Source organism: Brachyhypopomus gauderio, chromosome 20, assembly GCF_052324685.1.
Source record: "Brachyhypopomus gauderio isolate BG-103 chromosome 20, BGAUD_0.2, whole genome shotgun sequence".
NCBI classification, from domain to species: domain Eukaryota; kingdom Metazoa; phylum Chordata; class Actinopteri; order Gymnotiformes; family Hypopomidae; genus Brachyhypopomus; species Brachyhypopomus gauderio.
Window position 1 is genome coordinate 11,568,675 of NC_135230.1, and position 10,000 is coordinate 11,578,674.

Consider the following 10,000-nt stretch of genomic DNA (forward strand, 5'->3'; position numbering starts at 1 on the left):
CACGAGTGTGAGGAGCATATTTATAATGATGATGAATCCATACTGACAGGAAGAGCATCTCCATGAAATTCTATCAAACCCAGTGAGAAAAGAGGCAGGCACGCATGGACACACACACACGCACATCGTACAGATGTACATATTTTCGCTGTCATCTTGAAATCATCTCAACATCACACTGATGGTCTGGTTTTGTATTACAAATGTATTACATGTTTATGTGTGGTTGTCTAATGTATAGATTTCTACTGCTATAATTTACCTGCTGTAAATATTATTTTTCTTTTTGCTGTTAAAGAGTGAAAATATTTTTATGTGATTAAAGTTAGTTAGCTTTAGAGGTAGGTTTATTTTGTTTCCAAAGTACATGATGTTATGATGTACATGTATGAGTTTTTGTGCAGCTTTGTGTAACATGGGCTTGTGGTGTGTGTGTGTGTGTGTGTGTGTGTGTGTGTGTGTGTGTGTGTGTGTGTGTGTGTGTGTATGTATGGTGTGTAACCCACTCTTGCACAGCTCGAGCGATGGTCAGGGCGGTAGAGCCAGTCTCATTCACGCTGTCCAATGTCACATTGGGCAGGTCATCATCCTCGCTGTCACTCAAAGATCGCCGTGGTGACGGTCTGTCTGGGACTCGATGTATGACTGGAAGAAAACATCCCGTGGGCGGGTACAGAAAATCAGCATAAAAATACTCCCAGTGAGCAACAGATCAGAGGCGCAATACGCCTAACACAACCCCGGGCTAGAGTGGCCAATGTGCAGAGGCGTTTCTACGGCAGTGTGAGGGGCATGTTGGGAGAACCTCCTCATCCTTTAGGTCTTCAATCTCATTACACCCTGGACTGGATCAGCACCACTTCTTCATTAATATTCTTGGCCAATCTTTTCCCCCCAAATATCTTTTGATCAGGGATTTAATCAGCCCGACTTCTCTAACATACTGAGAAATAAGTGAACTGTATGAGTTGTTAAATTCCCATATAAGGCTCCGTTATTGAGCACCTCTGTGTGGGTTGACGGGGCAGCAGAGGCTGCAGGCCGCCGGTCGTCCTCTAACCCTCTCTGATCACTTTCTGTGAGTCAGTGAATTAATGGCTAAACTAGAGGCAACCTTGACTACTGTTCCGATAAGACCCTGGGATCAAAAGCACAGGACTTCCTAGTAAACACAAAAGCATATAAATCACGTCGGAAGGCCTGTGTGATCCTGAAGGACCGCATGGCCGGGAGTGTGAGTGTGTGTGTGTGTGTGTGTGTGTGTGTGTGTGTGTGTGGCATTGCATGACTACAGGAGAGTAGTGGCCAGCGTTGCCTTGTTGTCCAACCAGCCAACCTTGTTGCCATGGCAACCTCCCAAGACACAGCAGAGGGCAAGGACCCTGACGTTAGGGGCTGCGTGTGTGTCTTTGTGTTGCGCACATGTCAGCCCAGTCAAATCCGTCTCAAATTAACGTGCCCAACTTTTTTTTTGTGTGTATATGGTTATGTAGCGGTGTGTATGTGTGTGTGTTTGTTTATGTGTTTGTTTATGTGTATGCTTGACCCAAGTGTTGACAGATCAACATGAGAGATCAGCCCTCACATCTGCCCCTCCCCCAAAAGAACGAGGGATGAAGAAAGAGAGAATGGGGAAATGCCTGTGCTTCTACACAGCCCATTAAAACCAGCACCGGTGCCCAAAGGCACACAGGCTTTCCTAGGAGGCAGAGAGGAACATTGTGTGTGTGTGTGTGTGTGTGTGTGTGTGTGTGTGTGTGTGTGTGTGTGGTCAGACTATTAGTCTCCCCAGCTACACTCTCAAAAAGAAACCAAACACACTGTAAGAGGAAAAAAAAAACACAATGAGAAATATATTTTTGAAAAAATCTATATGCTGGAGGGTTTGTTATGATAATTATGGTGTGCCACTGATGGGCAGGGAGGCAGTGAGACAGACAGGGCTGTACGTTGAAGGTTTAATGGGAAACACATCCTCCCCGTCCCTCTTTGTACTGCAGCTACGTAACGTTCAGGTGCCCTGATTTATATGGGCACCGTTGTTGCCACAGAACCTCCTTCCTGTGTGCTTAAAAGCTGCTGTCTGTTCCACAGGATAAAGTGTGTAAAGCACAATGGGCCCCGCAGTCGTCAGGATGTGTCTGTGGAACGGGCTGGAGGGCTACGGGTTCTGTCACTGACCCTAGTGGAACCGCATAACTCAAATGTAGGCTTTAAAGATGTGGAAGAGAGAGAGAGAGAGAGAGAGAGAGAGAGAGAGAGAGAGAGAGAGAGAGAGAGAGAGAGAGAGGGAGAGAGAGACTTAAGGATGAAAAGGAGCAAATGTAAAGGACTTCCAGTCATAAATGGATAAGAGCGTCTGCTAAATGTCGTAAATGTAAATGTAAATGGAAGGATGCTGAAAAGAAGAAAACGCTTACAAACTGTAAACTGGCCGATACACTAATATGTAAACTAAACTGTAACCTATTCTGTAAACTACACAGAGAACCATAATTAATTCATTCGTAATTTAAAAGCATCTCTTTCACTCACCTTTCCCATGTAACCTGCTTTCTTCCAAGAGGGGTGCCATGAGGCCACCTGGGCCCAGTGATCCCACTCCAGCGTAGACCAGGGGCATGGGCTGTACCACTACGGGGACCCTGCGGGGGTGCAGGTGGATGGGGCTGGGGCATGGGGGCATGTGATGGGACATGTGCAGAAATGGCTGCCCCCTCAGAGCCACGGAGGGCGGAGACGCCACCCTAGACGGGGACAGCTTCAGCCGCGGGACGGCGGTTATGACGGAGGGCGGGGAGCACGATGATGCCAGGGAAGATGAAGATGATGACGAAGGAGACTTCGCAGAGGAGGCCTGAGGGGAGTGTGGCGAGAAGCGCACCGATGAGGAAGAGGACGAAGGCGATAAAGATGATGACGACGATGATGGTGATGACCGGGATCTGTTGGTGGAAAGGTCCACAGGCTCTGTTTGTGTTTGGAAGTGGTCCGAAAACCGACTGTCAGGCGAGTGAGTCCGGAACCTTCTGTCCATCACCAACACGCCCATGTCTGGATAACCACGTATGTCAGGCGACTGTTGAATAGAGGGGAAAAGGCACTTCAATCCACGTTTAATTACATTTTATGTATGTGAATTTACCATCTGCAATATTATTTTTTGCTTGTTACGGGGCGTCTAAATCTTCCACTGTGTTTACTGATCTGCTGGTTTTTATTAACTAAAAATGTCTTAAACTGAAAATTCGTTTTTACTCTCCCTTCCTCTGTCACGTGCACGACTTCTTCGCTCCTCCCCTCCTACAAAGTTCCGTCTCTCACCCTGGAGCTCTTTCTTATTGCAGCTCATTTTCCGAATATGAATAGTTTCTGGTCAGGACAGTTTTAATGGAGGAAAGGGGTCTCTGGCGCCGAGCCCACTCAAACAGCGCGCGTTTTAGCGCCTGTTGATTTAGCGCAGTCTCGCTGCTCTATTGCGCACTTCAAAGCGACACTTGGTGTCCTACACGTGTCCTGCGCTCGACCCTATTCCCTACACCCTACACCCTACAACCTCACACAAACAGCAGTCAACACGGAGGGGCAGAGGAGGCCCGTGCGCGCTGCCCTAATTCTGCAGTGCAACATGTTTCAAAACTTATGGTCTGCCTGTTCTCGCGAGAATAGCGTTGTAATTTAGGGGGCAAGAAAACGGCAGGCCTATTTAGGTTATACGCTACTCACAACATCTGCCTCCTCCTTTGATATAAAGCAGCGAGACCCGACGCTACTTACCCGTCCCTGCACCGGCTCGGTTTTGACTCGCAGGACAGGCATTCCGTCCAGCATTAACATCCTGCTCTGGTAGCGCCCGCGAGACATGGAGACAGAAGGCAAGAAAAGAAAAGAACATCAGTCTTTCTCACTCCCTCTTTCACGTTAAAACATATAAGTTACAGAACATGGAAAAAAGAATGGGTGAATGATTATATGACCGCGTCATTTAAAAACATACAAATTCACAGTTATTATTCACTGACGAGAGAGAGAGAGAGAGAGAAGAGAGGCGTGTTGAGTGTTTTAGTCTAACAGTATGCAACAATTTTGACACATCAGTGCAGGTAAAATGTAAAGAACCATTTGAACCATATTACGAAACCCCATTTACGGCCAGGTAGCATAAAGCCAGGCCAGGTGTAGCGCCTAGGTGAAGTGTTCAGCTATAATGACTCCGCCCACTCCCGGTACCTCACAATCAATTAAACCATCCAGCTTGATGATAATGTAGGTGCTGGCAAGCTAAGTACGTGAAATATTCATACTTCACGTGATGGCTCCCGAATATGAATTTGCTTGTCATGTGTAATACTGCCTTGCCCTGTTATGGTGTGTGCTGAGATGGTGTGTGTATGTCTGGTTTTACAAAGATGGGCTTAGAAGCCAACGAAGTGCCGTCACTTTGAACACATAACATCCTCCCACACATCGCGGGAAAAGGGTACAGACATTCCTGCAGCTCACAAGGACGTATCTCTAACAGACATGCCGCGGTGTTCACCCCCCTTACACGCTGTTTCTCGGAGGGAGGTGATGTTAATCCAGGAACCCGTTAGCGCAATCATGACACAGACCCGGCATTGCATTGCACAAGTCGAATTTAGCGCCAAGGACCCTTGTGCAACACATCGGCGAACCCACACCAGGTGCCATGATGGCGATGATCGTAAGCAAAAAAAGTGTAAGAAAAGTGTAAGTGTGCCATGCGCCCTCTCGCAGAATAGCGTCGCTCAGGCGACCGGGTCAGCGGGGGCGTCAACAGAGAAGTCAGCACACACAGTAGCATGTTGATAAATGGCGATGCTTGATTGCGTCCCAAAATCACCTCGATTCTTCGCAGCGGGTGCTGATTCAGGAGGGACACAAAACAGAAACATGCTGACTGCTCTGGCCTCTGCTGACCCGGTTTCCGCAAACGGTGTGTGTGTGTGTGAAAGAGAGAAAGGAAAGCAGACAGGATGTCAGGAAATGGGTGGGGTCCTGAATGGTTACACACCAATTACAATTCCTCAACCCAAACTCCACTTTTGTGTGACGGAGAGACAAGGAGAAAGATAGAGGATGTATGTGGATGACAAGACCCCCAAACTTTTAACAGCAGCTCTATAGACATTATTCACCCTGTCTGTGAGCTCTAGCAAAGTCCCACATTAAGGTCTTCTTGTACCTCAGGCCAGCCATCACCACCCTCCCCCATCTTACAGTCGACGAGAACCAGAGCTCGATGTTACACAGCTGCGTCTCTGTAACACCTCATACAACCTCTGTGAGGCTTGACCGCACCCCTTAGCGCCAATAAACCAGCACACTAAGGCTTTGTTGCCATGCACAGAGCGCTGAGAGGGTATGGCAATGCGGTGCTCGGTCTTCATCGCGGGGCCACGTGCCCACGGTGACTCTGACACGGCGTCTAATGGGCGTCCAGGACCGCCATCGCGCAAAAGGCGAAAGGCTGCTGCTGGGAACGCTACAAATCTGTAGCTGGGCTCCGTACCCCAGCAAGGAGGCGAGGTTGTCCTTGGCACTCGCCTTGACTACAGACGAACCTTGGCGATGGATGGGGCTAGCCAAGATCAACCTCATTCAGTATAAGTCGCGGCATGTCGGTGAGGAAAAGTTAAAAGTGGCTGGAATCCGTGTCAGCCTGCACTTCAGCCGGCCAAAAGCACGTAAAGAAATACTTCGCCCAATTATCCTAATATCTCTAATCACAAATGAAAGCATGTACAGGCCAAGCCAGTATTATATAAATGAGATCATGGTGTAGTTATGCAACTGTTAGCCATAATGTTTATAAGAGGCGTACCTGTAAAACGTGAAGGTACAGGTCTGGGATCAGGGCTAAATTGGCCACGTAGGTATCCATACTGAACGCCAAAAAGCTGCTCTAAGCACATCAACCCTCATAATGCGACACGCGGCACCCAAGAATAACTAAGACATTTAAACGGGGGTCTGAGACTCCTCTCTCAAAGTCTGCTGTTATCCCAGGATTAGACGACGCTTAATCCTACTTCATAAACTCAGAAAAAATGAACTATGACAGTCATCTTTTGGCAGTGCAGACAAGAGCAGAAAATTGCACGGAGGCAAAAAAACATTTGAATACTGGTGAATCAGTATATATTTTTTTCAGTGTTTTTTGACAGTGCTCTGTAGAAGAGCGGGTCGGGTTTCGTCACAATGCTTGACCCTTGGTCCACACAACTTCCTTCTTCCCCAGTGCAGGACCAGAGTCCAGGCCTAAGGCCGTTCCCTTCACCCCTCCAACACTGCGATCCACCACCTCCCCCAGACAAACAACAGTGTCCATAGAGATCATCCCATGCTGTTGATCTAATACGTGATCCCCACAATGGACCGGTTTATAAAGGCTTCGCCCCCGAAATGCTGATGACGCTATTGGTGGACACGGGCCGCACCTTCTGTCGATGGGTTGCTGTTTGAGGAGTGGCCAGCAGAGCTATGGGAGGAGAGCTTGGGTTGAACTTCTGGTCACGCCAGACTCCCGCTGTCATGGGGCTTTTAGGCACAAGATGTTGGAGTCAAGGAGAGGCAGGGCCAGGGTACGGAGACGCACCCACCAAGTGAGCTGGAGGGAGGAGCTTGAGATGTGGCAGAATAAACATTTGTTTCATTTGTTTAAGGTTTAGACACCAGTTGTTTACTAAGTCACTACCATAAGAGCAGTCTGGTTTTTCAGTTCACTGACTGCTAAGCTAGAATTATGCCAACATGCCAACCAAAATCTATCGGCTAGACGTTGAAGGTCCACTCATTTCCAAATGGACCTCCTGGTGTTTGGGTTAAGGCCGCTGCCAGTGATAGATAACAGAGACGTCTTTGGACGTCCCGCACCAGACCTGTCTGCGGGAACACACTCTTCTCCTGTTGGATTCTCCTACTTTGCGTAATCAGCCTTCGCCAAAAAAACAAAACAAAACAAAAAAAAACCCAGAGTGACTTCAGACTTTCCATTTCAGCGGCGCTAGTTTTCCTTGGCAGGATGACTTGAGTCGGATGGGGGCTGCTGCTGTGCAGAGCCAGGACATTGCTGAACCTCAGTGTGCGTGCGTGCGTGTGTGTGTGTGTGTGTGTGTGTGTGTGTGTGTGTGTGTGTGTGTGAGAGAGAGAGAGAGAGAGAGAGAGAGAGAGAGAGAGAGCGAATGCATGTCTGTGTATGTGTGTTTGTGGATGCACATGTGTGTGTGTGCATGTGTGCATGCTTGTGAGTGCACTCAGGAGAGGTGCGGTGTTCCACTGTCTGTTTTCTACGAAAGAATATGCACATAGTCCAAGAAATAACTGGAGAGGCACTTGGACGAGACCAATAACAAAAACAACCGAAGGGAGAGTTATGGTGTCCCAGTTTTCTCAAATTGATCTCTTCTGTTCTCAGAGTGTGATCTGAAAGTGTCCAATGGACAGTCAGTATATATATATATATATATACTGACTGTATATATATTAATATATATATTAATATATATATCAAACCAGCACTAGTGGCTAAGACTGGAAGAGGCAGAAGGTTATACTAGAGCACCTCGTCTTTCTAACACTTCGCTTTTGAAACTTTTCTTGCCTTCTGCTCCAGCTATTGTCGATTTATTCCTCATTTGCAGTCCACAAAAAGATATGGAGTGTTTCCTGCAGATTTATGAAGTTTGCTTCTGAAATTAAGCTCCTGTCTCTCTCCTTAAGCGTGAGCTCGCCAAAAACGCAACTCCTTAACACATCTGTTGTTGATTTGGTATACGGCCCGGACACCTCAGCCTCAGCGTCCCTCCACGGAGACACAGAGACACCCTCCAGCACCTCCACTGACAGGAGGTGGGAGGTGAGCACCGTGGGGGGAAGAGGTGGGGGTGCAGACGGCCAGAGAAGTGGGACAACGGCTGCAGTTTCGGAGCGGCGTCGCTCCGCGAAGGTGAGCGGCTTTTCTCTTTAACAACGCAAGTTAGACAAGTCAGAGGTGACAGGATGCGTCCCAGACTGACACTCGCATGCGTGCTCGGAGGGGTGAAGAAAGAGTCACGAGACTGCCTTTCCTGTCTCGCTGTCAGCTTGGTCGTGAGCCGCGAGCGAGGAGCGGAGGTGCTCTCCTCTTCTCCTCCCCACGCAAATCGCTCGTCGTCTCCGACGAGAGTTCGCCTCCCCCATCTTGAGAGTGGCACCGCCGCCAGCAAGGGGGGAGGTTGTCAGTCTCTGATCCCAGATCAGCGCAGGGAGGAAACGACAAGCCCGTTCTCCCATTCTCCGTGCTGGCCTCTTGGTCCCGGGCTGATGCGGGAGCTGCTGTGCACCCTCGCATGCGGAAGGCGTGCCAGAGAGATCAGAAGCCTCCTTCTTACTGCTCCCTTGGACGGGCTCAGGCACATGTGTGCACAGAAGCCTCCTTCTTACTGCTCCCTTGGACGGGCTCAGGCACATGTGTGCAATTTGGGCTGAACTATTGAACCGCGCGCCTGTCAGACTGTTTATTATCAGAGGGCCCGGGGTGTTGCGCAACGAGCCAAGGCCATCGCTGTTTGGCAACATTGCGCAACGGCAGAGCGGCCCCGCGCGGAGCTGGGCGGAGCGGTGGCGTTTGTAAACAGCGGAGGCTCCGCGACCCACCGAGGTCGGCTGGTGCCGGCGCCTAAAGCCAGGCGGGGTGACCTCATGCCACAGCTCGACCCCGTGCCAAACAGTGACCTCAGCCAGTGAAGCAGCGACAAAACAAACAAGCCCATTAAACCCCGCGGTGGCTGCGCTGTTTGACATGGCAGTCTATGTGAGGGCTGCAACTGATTACTGTCAATGGCAATTTTTCCATTGAGGTCTAGCGCTAGAACCGCTATACGTACAGTCAAGCACTTCACCCTACCTTCACCCTACCTGCTTGGTGCACATAGGGACAACTTCCTAGACCCAGATTCATCTTAAGACCAGACAAGAAAGAATTTCCAATGGTGATTCACCACTGGCACTGCAGTTTAAATCAAGAATAGACACCAGGAAACTTGCCCTAGAACTATTAACTGTAACCAAATTAGTTAATTTCTTCTACACTACTTGTGTAGTGCACTAGCACATGTGTTACAGGGAACCTCCTGGGTTTTAGGAGGACAGATATTTTCTTTGCATATGACCATAAACGACCAAAAGGTGCTAGCGCCTGGTCTGCTAGCACAGCTGGAAGAGATCTGTGTGCATTCCCATCAGGCCGTGCGCACTCACGGGGGGTGGTTGGCCCTCCCCAGCTGTCCTCGGCATTGTGGGAAAGCCTGGGCTCCCTCTGAAGCGGTGCCAGAAAACACTTGCGCGGTGCCCCGCGAGTGCCAACAGCCAAGCAAGCTAACTAGCGTGACCGCTAAGACCGCGAGACTGAACGTCAATGCAACCTGGACTGAAACAAGACAGGATAACATATGAAGGAGAGGAGAGGAGAGGAGGAAGAGAGAGGTGTATAGGGCCAGGGAAAAGGAAAGCGACTGACTCTGACAACTGGAGAACTCACACAACACGTTCCCCTGCACTCGTTCTCGCCTTGAGTGACACCTCCTCGGTTTTAGCAGAAGTTACTCTAAATAAAAGTTGGCCTTTAGTCTCGTCGGCCGTCTCCGCTAGACGCCGCCGATCCCCCGCTTGTAACGAGTCAGACAGCTGTGTTTGCTTCCCAACACCACACACACGCTCTTTCGGGACCGTTCTGCTCCTTCCTGCCCTCGGTCCGGCTGGAGGAGCTGCCACTGCAGCTGCAGTGAGGAGGGGAGGAGGTGGAGGGGAGGGCGGGGTCTGGGGAGGGTAGGTAGAAGGAAAGAGAGAGTGAGAGGGGAAGGAGGGGGGGGGGCTGCTGAAAGTCTTTTTTCTTCTGAGTGTGGGACAGAGAAAAAGAAAGAGAGAGAGTGATAAAGAGACGCACTTCAAACTCGCACGGACGTACTCACTCTGCTGAGCAGAGCACATCTGTTGATGA

General features: G+C 49.6%; 1 protein-coding gene across 2 annotated transcripts in view; it reads right to left on the reverse strand.

Moving 5' to 3' along the window:
• klf12a (Kruppel like factor 12a) overlaps positions 1–10,000 on the reverse strand; it is a 16,986-nt gene that overhangs the window by 4,733 nt on the left and 2,253 nt on the right. Inside the window, exons 2-4 of one of the 2 annotated variants that reach the window (XM_076982682.1) lie at positions 3,778–3,838; positions 2,536–3,079; positions 507–645 (exon numbers count right to left, since the gene is read on the reverse strand). In XM_076982682.1, the coding sequence (XP_076838797.1) occupies positions 507–645; positions 2,536–3,079; positions 3,778–3,837 (743 nt within the window). In that variant the 5' untranslated portion in view covers position 3,838. Of the gene's footprint in view, positions 1–506; positions 646–2,535; positions 3,080–3,777; positions 3,844–10,000 lie in introns of both variants that reach the window. The other variant, XM_076982681.1, reaches the window with a different exon arrangement.